At 40.3% G+C, this 19,975-nt stretch overlaps 1 protein-coding gene across 5 annotated transcripts in view; it reads left to right on the top strand.

Moving 5' to 3' along the window:
- Positions 1-9,366, top strand: part of mctp2b (multiple C2 domains, transmembrane 2b) — a 46,655-nt gene extending 37,289 nt beyond the window's left edge. For all 5 annotated transcript variants that reach the window (XM_028014824.1, XM_028014827.1, XM_028014825.1 and 2 more), the window contains 6 exons: positions 2,421-2,534; positions 4,702-4,743; positions 6,535-6,644; positions 6,740-6,849; positions 7,622-7,719; positions 8,589-9,366. In XM_028014824.1, coding sequence (XP_027870625.1) covers positions 2,421-2,534; positions 4,702-4,743; positions 6,535-6,644; positions 6,740-6,849; positions 7,622-7,719; positions 8,589-8,636 — 522 coding nt within the window. In that variant the 3' untranslated portion in view covers positions 8,637-9,366. The remainder of the gene's footprint in view (positions 1-2,420; positions 2,535-4,701; positions 4,744-6,534; positions 6,645-6,739; positions 6,850-7,621; positions 7,720-8,588) is intronic.
- Positions 9,367-19,975: the final 10,609 nt, after the last annotated feature.

Genomic DNA, 19,975 nt, shown 5'->3' with positions numbered 1-19,975 from the left:
CAGCATCAGGGGGAACTGGTACTTAAACTGCATGATTTGAGTCAAACCATTTGGGTTTCCTTCCATGAGCTTCTCACAATAGTTTGCTGGAGTTCTGGCGCGTTCCCTCTGACCAAATGGTGGAACTGAGTCACAAGCTGCGTTTCCTTTGACTATATAATTGGCAAATTCACATTTTGAAAATACATTTCCTTAATGGAAACACGGCAATTTCCAAAACACGTTTTGCTTTTCGTAATTGGTTTATTTCGCAAAACTGCAATGGAAACGCTTTTTCTGCATCACACCAGTCACATGTTGCCGCTGGCGCAAACCACGAAGGAAACAACGGGAAGCAGTTGAAGACTCATGGTGTTTTTTATTGACTTATCATGTGAACAAACTTTATTCACTTGTGATTTTAATTGCATTTCTTATTTAATGCAAACACCGCAATTTGTAATGGAAACACATCTATAAAGGCCGGACCTGCAGCACATTTCTACAGAACTTCCTTCCTGATTGTTATAATGTGTTCTTTGGTCTTCATGATGGAGACATAAGACCAATTAAGAAAGAATACTCTAAAATTACCGTATAAAGAACATTTTTAAAACCTATACCTATATATATTTTTTTAAATATTGTATTAAAACAAATCTTAGATTTCTTCATTTTTTTATTATTTTTGACCGTTTTTTTGAGGCAGTTTTTGAAGTTATGCTGTAGGAATTTCGTACTTCAGTGCTGAATAACATGAATGTTTTTCGTGTAGGAAAATGAGGCTGCGAACTCTAATATCGACTGTATAATAACCTGCATGAGGATGTACAAAAAAAGATTTCTGACACATGCAAACTCTTTCCACAAACATTCATCTGGAAGTCTTTCCACCACTCTGTACCTTCCCTTTTCACTCCTAAAGTTTTTCCTGTGATGCGCATAATATTCCCACATCCTTTTATTTATTTATTTGTTTTACAGCTGAAGTCTGTGTAATGCCTCTCAAGTTGAAATGAGCTACAATTATCCCAATCTTCATGGTCTGAGTATACATTTCCACTAAAGCGTGACTTGTGTTTTTTTCCCCCCCAAACCCTCAGTCATTACAAAGTCCTTCCTAATAAAACATAACCCTGTCAGCGTGAAACCACATCCACCTCGTCTCCCAGGCTCTGCTTTGGCTCGTGATAACACGGAGGAGCGTGCGCTTGGCACTCGGCACGTTGTAGCTGATGCTGGTGTTGGTGTTCTGATCTGATAAGCTTTATGTCCAGGAGAGCGATGTCTTTAGCAGATGTTCACCTCTTTTGTTTTTATTAGCTTTATAAAAAATAAAAAAAAACATAATTGTAAGCCTCACTCAAACATTTTAACTCACTGCTGCTTTTTGGCCCCAGGTTGCTTCTCTGGCAGGATTACTCCAGTTTGATTCAGATCTTCAACTGAAACAATAACATCCAGATTACTTTGTCATTTTATCTGCTTCACACAGTGCCTTGCGACACTTGGCCACTACAAACTTCAGTGGAGTTCGAGGGAGATTTTATGTGACGAATCACAAGGTGTTGCTCAACTGTGGGGAGGAAGAGAAATCAAACAAGTTTGTCGGAGCTTTTGCAAAAAGAAAAACAAAAGTATTCTGTTTTCCAGAGTCAATAATATGTAAAATTGACCCTTTTTTCTATTTTTGCAGTGTGTAGACATTTTCAAGTCTTGCCCCAAATTTTTAATTAAATTTAATTTGAATTTATAGATTTTTTGTTTTTATTACTCTGGACTTTGGCTAGGACACTTGTACCACATGCCTGTCCTCTGATCTAAACTAAAGCTGTTTGTTTAGGTGCTCTTGCCACTCTTCCAAATAGATCACAAGTTGCCCTGTAAACAGATTCTCTTGTGTTTGCTGTGGATATAAAACATCTTGCTATTTGCTTACCAATCAGGTGGTGGTTTCTGCATGTAATCGATGTACCATTGGTTTAATCTAGGAGTATCACTGTAGAAGAGGCTCAATATATTCTCTTAGGTTCTTATTCGTAAATAATTGTGAAAGCCATGCTGTATTTCCCTCCCATTTTACAATCAGGCTCTACTTTGTGTTGGTGTATTTCATAAATTGCCCGTATCTGTGCTTTAGATGACATATCAGATGGCAATGACATTTCCACACAGCTTCCCCACGGCTGCTCTGAAGTGATTTCCTTCAATGTGCTCAGGATGAGTAACAGCAATTAGGCTTATGTAGCTACAGTCAACTCATAAGCTGGGGTTTGAGTTGGTCCAACTGAGCACCACATGAACATCGGGGTTGAGGTAATACCAGATCGCTCTTCATCAGGGGGACCGGAGCGGGTCAGATCAACCGTTAGCTTCTGGGTGTCACGTCGAGATTCCTCCCCCTTCTCTGTGCCTCGGCTAACGTTCGGTTCCTCCTGCAGATTTTTCTCGTCACGGTGTGGTACTGGGATATTTACATGCTGCCCTGCTTCCTGGTTCTGCTCATCACCTGGAACTACTTCCAGGTTCGCTCCGGACGACTCAGTCAAGACGTGGTGAGTCAATATATATACAGGGAGAGAAAGAGGGAGAGCCTGATGACTACTTTTGTCTGCTGTCTTTTTTCTTCATTATGTGCAAAAAAAAAAATGGCCACCCAAACTGTGTTTTGTGCTCGTAATTAGAAGCTCATACGTTGCCATGGCAACAGCTTGAAAATGTCTTTCCAAGTCTTAATAAAAGAATAACAGAGTACAAAAGCTTAGAAATCCGACTAAATAGGCAAATATAACAGCGCATTATAGTCAAAGCTAATTTTCAGAGCTTACTAACTCGGCTTTCCCCGTTCCCAGTTTTTGTCCTTCCTCTGGTTCGCTGTAATTGCACTGCAGCTCAGCTTTTGTTTTGGCGGGTCAACTTGGCAAACAAAAAAAAAAGTGCTTAGTGCTCTCTTCAGAAAAGGTTGTGTGTTTTTTATTTTGTTGGGTTTTTTTCTGGATTTGGATCTCTCTCAGTTTCACTGATGTGAGTCCAGAGACGGCAGGAAAAACTATTAAGTCACAAGTCAATGAAGGATTTTCTCACTATGATTAGTTGTGACTTGTATATATGTTTATGATTTTGCAACAAAATAGGGTTTGTAAATATTACTTGTAAGAAAATAGTCAATGAATAACTTAGATAGCATATTTAATTTAATTTTCTGACCAAGAAATACAAGAATTATTACAAATTAAGTATGTACTTTGTCAGCTAAGGTTTCGTTTGCATTTTTCACAACATACTTCATTTCTTTATACATATCAAAGCAAAACAGTTGCAATAATCCATCTGTCATTAAGGAATTCATCTTTTCTGGTCAAAAATAGGAAAATAACAGAATATCTAAAAGAACGTCGGGCTAAATGTGACTCAGCTAGGAGAAGAGTTGAACTATAGAAACTATGGTTGAAACGTATCATTTTTAAAATTATTTGGCTTCACTGAGGCGTATCATTTTAATTGGCTTTAAAAGTACAATGGCATCTGGCGGTAAAGTCACAGAAAACCAACTGGATACGTGCTGCTGTTCCTCTTCCCACCAGATGTGACAAATGTGAGCTCACCTAACGCAGCCAGACTCCATGTTTCATAAAACAGGAAGTATGCTGTCTGTTCACACCACTTTGGTGAATGTTGCTCTGAATTTCTATCTCGACATTAATTAACTGTAACCTGTAATGAATTTAAAAGTTTCTCAACAAAAATCACTGCTATTGGCAGATGTTCAATGGACTTTTCTTTATTGTTTTTTTATTTATTATTATTAAGCTGGGGTAGAGTTGTATACAATTATGGAAAGTTTCTGCTTTTTTCACCAGAATGTTAAATCAGAATGAGGTCGAGACGTTTGTTTGGTCACCATGACAACAAAATCATTACGAAACATTCATTGAGAAAAGCAGAAGTGTTTCGAAACTTTAAGTAAGTCACCTACTGTATTTATCTGCTTTAGGGGTAACCACTCACATCCTTTTAAACGAAATGTAGTTTATTATCACATGCTCCCTTCCCTCCCTTCCTTCTGGAAGCTGTTTTATTTTGATCATTTATATTTTCTTATATTCTCAGAACCTTTTTTAGAAGCTCTTGGCTGAGAACCACTTTTCTCCACTTCCTGATGCACTGTCAGGTCTCCGTTTTAGTTTTAGCCTAAAATCCATTGATTCAGTTCAGTTAATGGATTCAATAATCCCCCTGTTAAATATAACAGTTTTTATATCTATAGTTATAGCAAAATCAACTAAAAAACATATTTTTATCACTTCATTTATAGTTTAACAAGAAGAAGCTTCTTTATATTCTGTTTTCACGGTTTTGCCAGCTCAAGTACAGATTTAAAGTGACAGTAACGTATATATATATTTTTAACATTACCACTTTTTAAACAACTCCTTTGCCATGAGTGAGTTTTTATGAGCAGCGCTGATGTTAAAACCATAATTATAGGTTGTTAATATATTCTGGTATGTGAGGCTGAGCCTGAGAAAAAGCCGGCGCGTCCCGTCGGTCGGCGACCCCGCAGGGCCGAGCGTTTCAGGAGGCTAATCTCAGGGTCAGCGCTCAGCTGCAGGAGTTAGTCCAAGCTTCCAGTGTTACACCAACACCATGTTAGTTGTGTTTGGTTTTTTTTATCCTGAATCCTTTGAGTCTCACCTTTCAGTGTTTTGTTTTTTCTTCTAGGACAGCATGGATTTGGCGGATGAGGACGAGGATGATGAAAAGGTATCGTACCTTCTGAGTTGGGTGTATTTTTAGCAGCTCAACATCGACTTGTGTATGAATAGAAAAGAATTATGATTTTCTCCCCCCTTCCCCATGTTGACAGAGGTATCTCCCTCTCTGATCTATGGCTGTGTGTTGCTAAGCCTTTTATTCGGCACTAAATCTTCCGCGGCGTTTTGATTCCTGCCAACCACCAGTTGTACTCCTTTTGAAACCAAAAGACGTTTAGGCCTAATGAAGATCTCACCAACCTGTTTCCACTTGTCACAACACATTCATATGGAAATGGAGGGGCGGGGGAAAAGGTCTGCTGCATTTGGGAAAGTCCCTGAGCTTAACAAACTACATAATACCATCAATATAGAACTAATGACAGCACTTAGACATGCCTCTATAGAGCTCTTTCTGAAAGTTAGTGTTGACTGTGCTGAAATGCTTTTAGGCGGTGGAATATGTCTTCAGAGTGACAGCGGTTTATTGTTGACGTTGTGAATGGCCTGTGTGGCTCTGATTCATGGCGGTTCTCATCAGGATTCCACTGGGAACCCGACCCTGAAGCGGCCCAGGCCTTTCAGTGCGCTGACGGATATTTTGCTGAGGCAAAGCGCCGTTTGTCTTAACTTGTGGTTTTTGGAGAACATCCTTCCCGCGTGGGCCCATGTCCTTTCTTCAGATGTTTAACCATCTGTTAGTCTCGCTGCTTTTGATGTGGACATGTTTCGGTCCGAAGTGCTTCTCTCCGAACAAAGATCTTCCATGAGCCTCGTTTCTTCTGTTTACTTTGAAGCCGTTCTTCGGAGTGTGGAGTGGCTTCTCGACAATACCTCATCTCTTTTCGTAATTCAGCGTCCTCCTCCACTCTGGAGAGGTTACACCTTCAAACCTATTCGCACGGATCAAATGTCCCCCTGAAAGCCAAAACTTAAATAAATCCTCGTCATTTACAACAAATATTACTTTAATTATATAGCATTATTTTAGACTTTTATAAAAATACTTTTACATCAGTTTCATTCTTGGTTCAGATTTAAACACATTGTTTGGCTCTGAATGTATTCAGCTTTAATTTCTATTACTTTTGGTACTCAAATGTATTGAAGAGGCTACAGAAGATTAGAAAGAAGGCAGCACAGCGAATCAATTGATCATTTTGATATTCTACCCTTATTCTTGAAGGTGATGTTCATTAGTGGTTATTTGGAAAACAAAAACAGTTTAACTCCAATATTAAAGAAATTATTAAATGTAGCGCTCCACAAGGCTCAGAGTTGGGACCTAAACTTTTTAATGAAAAATACTTCATTTTCTTCAGTTTTACAGATGAAAATAATACATTTCCTATGTGAATGACTTAAAAATATTGTTAAAAATGTGGTTTGTGATGACTGTTATAGGTAATGAACCTGTTATGAACTACTGGATGAATATTTTTGATAGAAAATATGTTTTAGGTTATTTTACTTTTGGTTGTTTTTGTACTTCATGTAAGAATGGAAATCTGTATTTATTTTCTCAAACTGTAATATGAGAGAAGCAGCTTATGTGATGTCGTCCTGATCATCTTTTACTCAAGATTTTACAAATTCTGCTTTGAATGTTGGCTCTTTAGTTGGGGAGTTCATTTTAACACATGTATCGTGAAATGAATTAAATGAAAGCAAATCAAAACCTTTTGTAAAGTTAATTAATCATCAGTAACATCATAATAGCAAGTCTTGGAGCTTTTGTTCAGTTTTGATTACAGTTTTATTTCTTGACCTTTTTTAAGCATGGTGTCGTTTTCCACCACAGGAGTCGGAGAGGAAGGGGCTACTGGATAAAATCCACATGGTCCAAGACATCATCATCACGGTCCAGAACCTGCTCAATGAGGTCGCCTGCCTGGGAGAGAGGATTAAAAAGTAAGAAGTTCTCAGATCCGTCATAAATGGCAACGATCCTGTGAATTTTCTGTAGGACTTTTAACTTTAAAAATGATTTCAACTTCAACTTTCAGCACATTTAACTGGTCAGTGCCGTTCCTGTCTGGCCTGGCTCTCGTGGTCTTCATCACTGCTGCAGTCATCACATACTTCATCCCCATTCGCTATATAGTGCTGTTATGGGGTAAGTTTCAGCTGTGTTGTTGCATCTTTATCATGGCTTTACCTCTCATTTTACAGAACGTCTATCCAGGGCTTTACAGAAATATTCATATCCCTTAAACTTTTTCCCATTTTTTCATTTTCCAACCACAAACGTCAGTGCATGTCATTATGATTAACACTGGACAGACTTACAACCAGAGCCAGGACTGAAGCATGCAGGGTTTAGAATGGCCCAGTCAAAGTCCAGGCCTAAGAATATCTAGCTGTAGTTGCAGTGAATGCTGGTTATGCAGAATATGAAAGCAACAGTTTTCAGATTTTTGCTTTTGATTTGCTTCCTGTTATATATAAGTATGCAGTATTCTGTTGTTTAACCCAAAGAAAATACTTTGAGTTTGTGAGTATAACCTGAAAACTGTAAAAACTCTAAAAGTTGTTGCTATTTTCAGTGAGCATTCTCACTTTAAACTGGAGAGATGAATTAAATTCATTCACTTGTCACTTTTATTTCCATTTACGTTCCATTTGAGTCTTTCTCTGCATGTTTTGTAACACTGAAATATTACGACTCAAAAGAATAAATACTTTTTTTTTTGTCTGGAACTTTGGAAATCGTGCCATCCTAAAGCGAGCGCATCTCCAGTAAGAAAAACGAAAAGTGTTCATGCGGCGCTGAGAGCAGCAGTTCTTGGACAGCCTCTCCTCCGAGCGTTTTCTGTTTGTGTGGAAACAAAGCGCACAGCCACCAGAGACTAGTCCTAATGATATGCTGGTGTGACTTTTTGTTTTAGGTATCAATAAATTCACCAAGAAGCTGCGGAACCCGTACTGCATCGACAACAATGAGCTGCTTGATTTCCTGTCGAGGGTGCCTTCAGATGTGCAGAAGGTAAGCTCGGCGGGATCAGCCAGCCAGGAAGCCTAAAATCCCAGAGGCTGCCGGCTCTGCCTCCAAGCACGACGGCTCCCAGGCTTTTCCTTTCCCCCTCTTGTCTGTATAATTAGCTCTGTTTCTGTGTAATTATGCGGCCCTGTGTAATTTCACCCGTGTTTTGGTCGTGATACATCCCTGGTGGCGGTCTTCTGCTGTAAACCCCGCACGCGCTTTTAGCCGCACAAGTTAGCTGTGAGCGACTCAAGGTCCCGGTTAGCCGTGCGAAAGCAATATTATCACTTTTTATTCATTTACTGCTCACGAGAAACATACAGGCTTCTATTTTTTTTATTTCTGGACTTTTATCCTCTCTGCTTTCTACTTTTCTCTTGCTCATTCCCTCTAAGCTTTTAAACTCCATTTGTCTCCTTCTTCGCTGCCCTTGGGTCACATAGTTGAGTGAAAGAGACACTCTCTGAAGCAAAGAGATGCTCCAGTGTCATTGTGCTCCTACAACCGTGATGGGCGTCCCACTCATTAGCAATGCCGTTCCTCATTGAGCGAGCTTGCTTACGTTTTTTGAAATAACATCAGCTTTTATATTGCCCTGCGTTGCTGAGTAAGAAATTGATATATTGTGCTACTCAGTTTTAAGAAGAAAGGACCTTCGTGTTTTTAATTAGCATTCATGGAAATGATGAATACTTTCCCTGCTTTGGTAATATTTCCCCTTAGGTTACGGCTGAACTCAGGAGGACCGCTTGGAATTCATTACAGCTTTGAATCTATTTACTCACGTCTCTGGCGCTTTTTTTTTTTTTTTTTTGCTTGTTTTGTTCATTTAACACATAACTAAAGATAATTTATGTTCCGACTTCCTGCAGGTTCAGTACAACGAGCTGAAAACTGGTCGGAAGAAGAAGGTCCTGTAGAAGAGGGAGGTCATTGTCCGTGGCGGTCCTGATGCGGCCGTTGCCGGGCGTTGTCATGCAGAAAGCCACCATATGGAGGACTGTGTCTCCATCTGAGAAAATGAAAAAAAGGGGGGGGACTCACCTTTTGTCTTGGTCACAGGTTGTTTGATAATTTTCCCAGCTCAAATCGGCCGGCGCTTCTCAACCAAAGAATGTCGAATTAATGAATTCGCCAGTTTGTGCATTTCCCAAGCAGCTTATGGTCATATTTGTCATGAATGTAGATGTTTTACCGTGTGTACAGTTTTACTTTTAAATATCGATCAGTTAGTGACTGCTGTATGTTTGATTGTTGGTGCATTATGACACTTGTAAGTTTGTTTTTTTTCTCCATCTGGGAAGAAAAACTCAAAACTATGCAACTTTTGGGACGGATGTGAATGTCTTTGTGTTTAAGAAAAGAATAAGTCATTTTCTAAGTCATAGCTTTTATATAGAAGAATTTAGAAGATAGCAGTTATGTATTAGATCTTTACTTTTAATGCAAAAATGTAATCACTAAGTTTATTTAATTGTGTCAATATGAATGTTTTGCATGCAAAGAAAAGTGCCTGCATTCAGTTTATGGTTTCTGTCACTCTTTGTTTTATTCTTCAATCCTGAGCTGCAGCACCTTATTTATTATCAGTAATACTCATAAACATGTTGTGTCCTTCTGGTTCCAGTAGCAATAAATGCATGCATCAGAGCTGTACGTTTCTGTGAAAGTGCTTCCTGCTTGCCATTTGTCGTTTCTCCTGTGTTGCAGGATTGTGGGCGTCTAGCGGCTCACTTTCAGAAGCCCACCTCTTCTTCCTCCTCCCAGCCTCCCCCCGAACGCTCCCCTTCCTCCCTCCAACTCTTCATTAGGCTTTCATGAAGAGAAGCGCGGCTCTGCGCGAGACCTCGCCAGCACCCCGGGATCCCCGCTGAGCCGACGGCCCTTGGGCGTCGCCACAAGCGGGAGGACCCCGGCGACCCCTTCTCAGCAGCCGTGACGAGACGCCTGCAGCCTGCGTCCCATCAAGCGCGGCAGACGAGGCGGACCTCCGGGTTCCTGGAGGAGGACGCTCGCGCTCAGAGAATGTGGCTCAGGTGTTTCAAGGTTTTGCTTGGTAACAACTTCTTCTTTTTTTTTTTTTTTTAAGAAAAAGAAATAAAATCACCAACAATTTAAATAAATCACAGTATATTCATAAATTAATTCCTCAAAAATTCCCCCCGAAAAATAGCTGTAAATTTGTCCAACTTCCTGGAAGACGCCGTGTGTCACATGGTGACCCGCGTGTCGCTTCGTCTAGTTATAATGTTGACTTAGGTGTTCAATATTAATAACCTGCTGTCACGGACACCGGAAGGACATCTCAATCCGCCACTTATAGGCTCGGCATGAATATGTATAGGCAGCGAGACGTCTCCGAATTGCCAAGTGAAATCATGGTTCACACACGGGGACTAATGTGATGTGGCACAGTCGTTACAATGAGCCGCACAACCAGCGGCTGATTGGTCTCCGTAGACTTGCTGTGATGTTCTATAAGGTGGGAGAAGATTCAGGCGAGAGGAGCGCTGCAGAGGAACCTATACAGAGACTGAATACACATTAGCTAATACCTGGATACTTAAATCATATGGAGTAAAAAAATCACAGTGTTTCCACAAAGATTCAATACAAAGAGGTTTAACATAATCTAATCGTTTCACCTCCAACTGAATGCAATACAAAGTTTTCAGATGCGGTAGTACTTGCATATCCCTAAGTGTATGTGCAACACTCCATTACATACATTACATCTTTCTATTGCATGAAAAGACCAAACATTCACAAAGACATCACATTCTGTCACTTTCTAGGAGAAATGACTCGTGCTCTAGTGCATTAAATGCATGGGGCTGTCAGGACAATAAACTGTAGGTATGACAGAAAAGTGTAGCATTTCTCACATTTTTAATACTTGGTATATCCTGATCCTGGTAACTGACCCGTCCCTACTCAGTACTAACCAAGTGAAATGAGTAAAAACTACAGAACTGGATTGAGCAAACAGCAGTTGGTGGTTTTCACATTGCTGGCTGGTAAGCTTGGTGCTCAGTTTCTCTCAACCCTTCAGACTTGCTCTTTGTCACTTTTATGAACACTAGCAAGGTCATGTAGCATGTGTATCAAAAAAACTACAATGCACATTCAAATTCACATAATTCCAACTCAAATGCATGTAAGAATTTTGCGACGAAGTTCAACCGAGCGGATCGCAGCTGTCCAATCATATATTCCTCTTCCATAATACTGCCACTCATCACAAGAGATATGTAATTATAGCATAATTGTGTGGATAATAAGAGCTATTACCATCATCATTATTGCTGCTGACCTCTTGCCAGCGACTGCCAAACCATCCATGTGTTTATTTTTATGTTAAGCTTAAAACTTGATTAAAATGAGGCGTTGACGTAAACCTGACCAGCTTCAATGCAAGCCGGCTCCCAAAAAGGAGAAAAAGTTGGAAAATTCTGGGTGCGTTACCTATGTTAGACATCTGATATAAGTTTTGACGACACCAAAGCGCTTCATTGACAGAAAAAACCGTGACCCTTTGACCCCCGTTTCTATCAGCTAACACACCAAGAGTTGAGAGGAAAAAATGGTTTCTGTTTGGCAACCATTATTAAACTCAGTGTCGCAGCTGTAAGAGGAAGCCATGTGATGGAGAACTATAGCTGCACATCACCTTTGACAGACCATCCACATCCGTGAACCATGGTGGGGAAAGCGTCGTTCTGTTTTCCTTCAAAAGGGACAGAAAAGCAGGTCAGAGTTGATGGACGATGGTCGGTTCACCTTACAGAGACCCTGATCCACACAGAGATGTCAATTTTGTGCTTTGAGGAACAAACTGAGTAATTAGGATCCTTAACAACTTCAATATAAGGGTCATCTGACCTCCAGTATTCTCAAACACAAATAAAAACCTGAGACTAGATTATCAAAGCACAGACACCAGGTGTGATCTGGTTTGAATTAGATCTACACTTTGCTTTGCTTTGCCATGTTATCTAGGCAGGTGGTAGAAGACTAAAATGCTTCAAAATGAATATTTCAGTCATGGAAAATATGGAGACCACAGAGCAAAATACTTGAACCAAATGATAAACTACTGATACAGTTTGGTTTAAGGGAACTGCTTGCTTCTCTGCAAGCTGCAAATGTCAATGAATATGGAGAAATGTCGATAGGAAAACCACTTTTTACCTCTGTCACTGCGATTTGCTGAAGTTGACTCTGTTCCTAAACCAAAGTCGACTCCAGATTTTTGTGTTGCTTTTTGAGATTTTTTTTTGGCCTACTTCATGTTGTCAGACAGTTGTCATGTAAAAGATTCCATGATTCTAACTCCTGGATCAAGCTGGTAAAATAACGCCAAAGCAATTATGCTAATTGCAATAATTCTTGATTTAAAAGTGGGAGAAATTCCATTTCACAGAACTTGTATAGCTTCTCTCCTCTAAAAACTTCAATCATTTGAAAACTGCACTTCGAATTTACTCAGGTTATCTTTTGATGATATTTAGAGATATCTGGTGATGTGAGACATAAATGTGAAGAAACAGAGAACATCTGAAAGGGGAGAAATTATTTTTCACAGTAGCATTGATAAACATGTTAAAATTTTATGTGGGGTTCTTTGATTTTTGAGTTGGTGCCCATAGCAGCTGCCCATCGCACACTAAATAAGTATTTAGAGTCTATTTGATGAGTGTAGCTTCTTCATAGTTAAATATTTCTTTAGCTTGCCCGTACCTTCTATTTGTTTTGTCATTTTTACTCTCCAAACAAGAATCTGTGGTTATGTTCCATTTTTTAGACTCTTTGCAACATAAACCTCTACAAATTACCGACTTTAAGCATGGAAGACACTGAGCAACAACGGAGGAACTCGCGCACACCACAAGTTTTCTGGAAATTGGAAATTCAAATCTGTAAAATCAACTTGGTTCAAACAATCGGTTGCTAAGAAGAGATCGCTGCTGCCAACCAGTCATTCAACTTGGATATTTTGCCAGAATAAGTCCTGACTTTTAGCCAAACCTCTGTTTTCTTTCACCTTTTATCCACTCATCAGTCATTAGTTGCTTGTAGTAATGAGCTTGGTTTTGATCGTGTGGATCCCTTTCATTCCCCCCCGTCTCCCCAGCCGTCTCAAATCCACAGTGTCAAAAGTTCCACGAAGAGTCTCTGGGTCCAGGCAAATTACAGCCGCAGCGTGTGCTGCTGCCCAGGGCCTGTGGGACGACTGTGTTGTCCTGCAGCAAGCCGACATCAAAGTCCTCCATCCAGAAGAGCCTGAGGCAGTGAGCCGCCAGCAGCTCTGCCTGACAGGGGAGATACAAAACAATCTCAGTAAGTGAGCTCAGTCTTCTTACAGAAGCCTCGTTTCTGTCTCTGCTTTTGTTTTGAATTAGCCTCCCCAACAATGTTGCAGAGTCTCTCAGATTTTTTCTTTTTTTTTGCGAGACCCAGATGTGCATGTCATTTTTTTAAAAAGGTGTTTATAAGAAAGAAGAAGAAAAGGACGTGGATTAGCAACAACCGATGCTGTTATCCTGGACACGTTACTGTGAAGTATTGACGTTTCCATCCCTATTATTACCAAGAGAGTTCACCAGTGATATTTTGGCAGCCACTAACATTCAGCTGTTACAGACGATGGATGTAATGTCATCAGTTCAGTTGTTTCTAACCTGCAGGCACTCCCAATGCGCTTGTGGTTTTTAATCATGCCTCGCTCTCTCCGACTCTGCCAATGTTTCAACAGTTTGCAGCTCTACCAAAGGAAACAAAATGTTGACTGTTTTATGCAAATGTCAAGGATTTATGCATTTCTAAAGCAAGACCTCCTCTTGGAAAATTAGATTAATCCTATTTTTTATCCCCTCTGAATACAAATCCCTTGTTCAGAAGCAACCTGTAAATAATGGAGCTGTGAGAAAGACGTCACAGGAAGTCTTGTAGGATTGTTTTGAGGCTACAGAGTGGATTGCTCCATGCCAGCCACATGGAGAGGACTGACTATGTAAACTGCTTCTTTTTAGATCCTTCTCCTTTTTTGGAGACATTTCCTTAATAACAAAGTGGATCATCAGTGACTTAAAGGAACTGCTAGACAAGAAAACAAGTATTCAGAGAATGAGACAGGGAGTTAGTGAGAGGTATACAGAAGCAAGTCAAAGCCAAAATTAGAGAGAGCAATGAGAAGTACGGAAAGAAGCTGGAGAGCAAACAACAGAGGAACAATATCAGAGAGTGAACAGAAGGTGAAGATGATCACAAACTTCAAGCCAAAGGAGGATCAGATATTTGGAAGCCTGGTCAGAGCAAATGAACCAAACATTCTTTCAATAGGTTCAGTTCAGGAACTAAATCTTCATCCTTCTCTCCGCCCACATCCAGACATCCAACCCTCCTTTAACCCGCAGCTTCCCTGTCACTTCGGAGATGTTTTATCTTCCAACTGAGTCAAATACCCGTCTACTTCCACATGTTTTCCTTCAACCAAACCAGAAGATGCTGCTGCTCCCTAGAAGTCAGGTGAAGATTCAGCTGGAAAGCCTGACCTGGAGTCACTCTGCAGGTCCAGATGCTGTCAGCTCCAGAGTCCTGGAGGCCTGTGTAGAGCAGCTCTGTAGCATCTCTTCAACCTTAGCCTGACCCAACAGACGGTTCCATTGATGTGGAAGACATCTTGCCTGGTTCAGGTAAAAAGAAAGAAAACCCACCCAACAAAGGACAACCCACTTCACGACACTGCTTTACAACAACATAGTTGTTCAGTCTGAGGCTCCTTCAGTTCTGCTGTAGTGCAGACCTGCAGCCGCCACCATCTACTGCAACAATTTGAAGAACCTTGGATAATATGTTACAGTAACATTTTATTTTCTTTTGTGTTTAATAAAGATTTTTTTGATTTTGAATTTGAATTGAATTTATTAAACACTTTAACAAAGTTGACTATGACAAAGCGAATCCTACGCTGCGTTTCCAAAACCAATAGAAGCAAAACAAAGTACCATTTATTTTTACAATTAGCCCAGCCTTTACTAAATAAAACATTGACGATTTATTTCTCATGATGTGTGTACATTGATCACACATTTTCAGTAACTGCTCTTTGTCAAAATTTTGGAGATCCGACTGAAAAAATCGGCCGATCTGGACTCTGTCCACAGTTACTTCTCCTCCTTCTTTCTTCTCTTCCTGCTCTCCTCCGTCCTCTAGAGGAAGAGCCTGAGAGAGGCCGAGCAGCAGCAGCAGGAGGCTGGTGGAGGGAGTCATCTTCAGGGTCGATGTTTAAACTCAGGAGCTTCTGGAGAGAACTGCTGTGGAGAGACTCCTTGAAGCTTGATGTCTGCTTCTGTTCAGTCCAGGACATTTATACCGTCCTCTACCGGTGTGTCTGCAGGAGGATTACAGGTGGTGGTCTGCTCTGCTAGGCCTAAAGTAAACCTTTAAAGGGAGGAGGACTCAGACAAACCTGGTCTTTAAACATGTTGTCTAATCCTGGTCTTCTGTCCATTTTGTCCGATATTTGTTTTCGATTGCTAGTTAGCTCTAATAACCTTGGCCTTTTTCATGTTCCTTTCATTTACAAATGACTTTCTCGCACCCTTTTCTGATAAAACTTGGGTGAACTCCCCATCCTCTCAAAACGTTCTTCTTCTTCATGACCTGCATAATGAAAATCCCCCATGTGCTTCATTTGACAAGCTGTTGAAGTTGTATCAAAAGCATCGAGTCCCTTTGTGAGGTTGATCGACGGCCTTTTGATACTCCTGCATATGCAGAGGATGGTAATAGGTTCCTGTGGGACAGGTTGCTGTGGCTGTAGCCCTCAAAAAATGAATTTTAAATTCAATAAAGCGGTCCAAGCCATTGTACCATACCCATTGTGCCTCCCACAATCACCAGATATGTCCGAGTGCTCATACATGTGTGCTAATTTAAAGACCCAGGTGTCTGTTTTGCGCGATACTTTTGAGTTTAAAATTTCCGTGCTTGGTAGGGAATGTTGAACTAGAAAGGGCTTCGAGTTTGTTTGGCTTTTGTACAGCTCTGACTATTTCCGTATTTTCAATGAGATACAGGTAATTAAGCATCGTGCCAATGACTTAATGTGTTTCTTTCTGCCATTAAAGTATAAACCCCTATTTGTACAATTTAATTAGCACATATAAACCTACCATGCCGCCCTTGAATCTTGGGCTCATATAAAAGTGTAAAGATGAATCGTGAAAAGAATGTGTGTGTGAGCGTGTGGGGTGTGTGTGTGTTTTTTCCACCTACGCGCCCCTCCCCCTCTCAATCTCATCAGCCACTGTGATTAAGGTTTGGCATTGGGGATTGTGCCGTCTTTTTGGAGAGATATTTCAGCTGCATTTCTGACACTCTGAAAGGAGAGGAAGATAAAGGAGGCGTCGGGGAAAAAACTCCTTCCCGTTGTGGGAGTCCTAGAGAGGGCCTTGAACCCTGCCATTCATGCCTTTCTCTCCATCAGCTGAGTCTAATTGCCAGTGAGGACAGGAGACCCCAGGCCCGATCGCTCCTTATCCTCTTTAGTGCTTTCAGGCGAGTGAAAGGCGAGCTTCTGCTTTTGATCTTTTCTCTGATTTGCTTTTTCTTCTCTGTCATCCCTACCATCCTCTCCTCAGGAGTGACACCAACTCCTTTCACGGGTTGCCCCCATCTCCATCTGCCCAAAATAATGACCAAGGCCCAAGCTTTATTAAACAGAGGTGGAGAAGGGAGGTCAACCCGGGAGGAGGGAGAGGGAGGTTTGGACGATGGAGAGCCCCTTTCTAAATCCAGTCCGTGGCCTCACCACGTTCCCCCAAGTTCATCTCTACACAGTTCTCCAGCCCTCGGCAAGGAGAAAGGCCTTTCTTTACCGGAACGCAGACGTGAAGGCTCGTCCTTTCCCAGAGGCGCCGCTACAATAAGACCCCAGGCTGCTTGAGACAATGGAGGGCCTGTGTGATCTCTAAGCCAGACTCGGGATGAGATGATGCCTTGGTTACTAGTCCCATGGGAGGGTAAACCCACTGGTCATTGTTGACAGCTAATGGACAGCATCTTTCCACTTGCAGGCCCCCTGCAGACCGTGTCAGTCCACGTCGCCTCGAAACACCGCTTGGTGTCGGCCGGCGAAGGAATTCCGTCGAGAACAAGTGTTTGCATGTTTGCAGAAGAAGATCTCCCCTCTCACAAATCTGAAACTCTAACAAAAGCTGCATTCGGGCGGGGGGGGTCGAATTCAATATAATGCGTGAACAGAGAGCACAGTTAGATTCACCTCATTCAGCAAGAATGCTTGTCACGGCATCCTTTTGCATCTCAGTCGTTTTGTGAGTTTTTGGATAGGAAACGGAGTCGCCTGTCTGTGGTATTTCGCATTGACTGACCATCAGTTTGTACCTGCTAGGTACGTCTTACCCAGTTTCATAACCAGTGTTTTATTTTCTATTCACCGTCTCCTTTATGGAAATGCGGTTATATGACACCAATAAACATCTCACCGCAGGACACACCCCAAAGTTATTTTAGTTTGCCCACGGGGTCAAAATCTCCTATTTCGTCTGAGTCATCGGGCCTCAAGCGTGGGTCAGAACCGAAATGAAAGAAGATGGGAAATAATGTACGGATTCATATTTACACATGACATTTCAGCTTTTTATTCTAGTGTTGATAACTAAATAAAGTTCTTTGCTGTAATATGAAATAAACTGGCACACAAAAAATGCATTTGTATGACATTTTGTTTAAAGGTAAGAAATGAGTGTAAAAGGAATGAAATGTGGGCACAAACTGATGAAGGCTCAAAGTGACCTGTAGCTGCAACTGGGGCAGATAGATTAGTGATAATATAGACAAATAACATTTCTTACCACTTTTCAGGTGCATGATGGAGACGTAAACTCGCTCCACATGCAACACGTGTGTTTGGCTTAAGGCTGTTTAAACACAGGGAGGACAGAGGCGTGGAAACGGTTTCCTTTGGTTAATTCTGCAGATTGCTCCAAACAAACACAGAGGGATAAACTTCATGACAAATGACAGAGCAAAGTACATGAGGAACACTTTCTGCTTGTTTGCTCTTGAATTTATTCATATTTCACATGCATCGTGCTAAAAGCGTGCTGATCATTTTTTGCGTTGCTGGAATACGTCAAGGCATTTACTCAGCTAACGTCATGCGTTTACTTTGAATGCTTTGTTGTATCAAAAACAGTTTTGCTGAAATGAGAAAGCACATTTCTCTTGGTGGATAGGAAGTAAATCTATAAATCACAAAAACGCATTCATACGAATACAAAAAAGAATCACTTTTATTTCTGATTTCCATCTTCATATCAAAATGACATGTAGAAAATGATTGACCTTCAGTGGAAAAATGTTTATTAGCATTACAGCTGATCTATACATTTCTTTCATTTATACTGTAGCCTTCAAAAATGGAGTAGAATAGTTGTATAAAGTCTCGTTTTGGTGCGTTGATAGTGATCCGATGACAGCGATGTTTTCTGTGTACGTCCATATTTTTAAATTAAAAGACAAAATCTTTACATTAGACACATTGGATTCATACAAAATACACAGGACAAATTTTGCTACATCTCAACTGCAAAGACATCAAATCTCACCAAGTATTTTTGGTCTAGTTTTTAGTGCAACTATCTAAGTATCATAAGGGAGAAGACAAAACTAGCTTACAAGTCACTTATCAGCAAAAATATTGGGGATTGTTTTTACTCAATAATTTATTTATATTGAAGGAAAAGCACTAGTTGTTCCACTGGTAAATTACCTCACTTACGGGGAAACTGTCTTGTTATAAGTGAAATAATCTAGCAATGGAACTAGAACGTTTTCATCAATGTCGAGGAATTATTGACTTAAAACAAGCTCCTGTTTCTTACTGTATGTATTTCATATGTCTCAGACAAACAGAAGAAAATAATTGTGAAGTGGAAGAAAAATGATTCGTGTTTTGTTTGTTTATTCTATTGATATTTCATATTCCTGTAACTAACTTACTCTGTCGACACGTGTAAAACAGTGCAGGTGTAAGTTGTGTTACTTGCACTCCAAAAGCAAACTATAAAGACATTATGTTTCCAAACTTATAACCATAAACATCAAAGTTTAATGACTTCTACACCAATCATGTTTAGATCAAATAAGATTTCCACAGAAACATAAGAGCGGCAATAAATATACATCAGACATATGTTGCCAACCAAACATGACGGTATGTAAATCTCAGTCTGTGTCGTCATTTCTCTAAACAGTATTGAGGGAAGAGTCAGTAAACATAAGGCAACTCCATGGAAAATAACAGACAGTTGATTTTCTCCAGACTCTGAGAGAAGAAAACGGGACATCTATGGAGCTCTGACGTTATCGCTGCTTTCATTCGTAAAATGCTCCTGTAAGGCTCTTTATATTGAGCTGTGCAAATACGCTTTTAAACGTTTCCATTCAATAGAAGCGTCGTCTTCGTTTCTTTCCCTCCCCTTTCATTTTTACGTATTTCAACTATTCAGACAGCAGCACAACTGGCTGGAGCGATCTGATGGCCGTAGAAATTATGCCTGAAGAGAAAATCACACCTGAGCCAACTAAAGCATCGGCATTACCTCTTTGGAAATGTCTGTCCGAGACGAGAACGAGTCTTATCTAAATTGCTTTAAAGAGCTGGAGGAAGTGAAGAGTTTGTGTGTGTGTGTGTGTGTGTGTGTGTGTGTATTGCTATGGGCAGAGCTTCTCTTTATCAGTTTTCTCTTTCTGCTTCCTTTACAGCCTCAGGGGGGAAAAAAAAGACGGAATCACGTAGTCATGTAAAAAAAAATAATAATAAAACAGCTTATGGGGAAAAAACCCAGATATGATACAAAACTGGAGAACTAACCTTTTAAAAATAACTATAACTTTGTATTTCATGATGAATATTTTCTTCCAATTAAGCAGAGAAACACACACCAGAGAAACGGTAAAGATTTTTTTAATGAAAGTCGAACAACAGTTCATTTACACAGCACCATTCATGCACAAAGTAGAACAAAAATACATACATTTATTTCTTTTTATTTTAAAGAAATAAAAAAATATTCAGGTGAGATGTGATAAAACCGATCAAATGTTCTTTGATTTTTGTTGATAGTTATGTACAAGTCGGCTGTTTAAACCTGTCAAGCCTCATGTTTCTCTCCACCAATTAACATTTAAGTCTGAAACGACGGAAATAATCAGTTTCTTATCAAATACA

This window comes from Xiphophorus couchianus, chromosome 4 (genome assembly GCF_001444195.1).
Source record: "Xiphophorus couchianus chromosome 4, X_couchianus-1.0, whole genome shotgun sequence".
NCBI lineage: Eukaryota > Metazoa > Chordata > Actinopteri > Cyprinodontiformes > Poeciliidae > Xiphophorus > Xiphophorus couchianus.
This window is presented reverse-complemented; position numbering and strand designations above follow the sequence as displayed.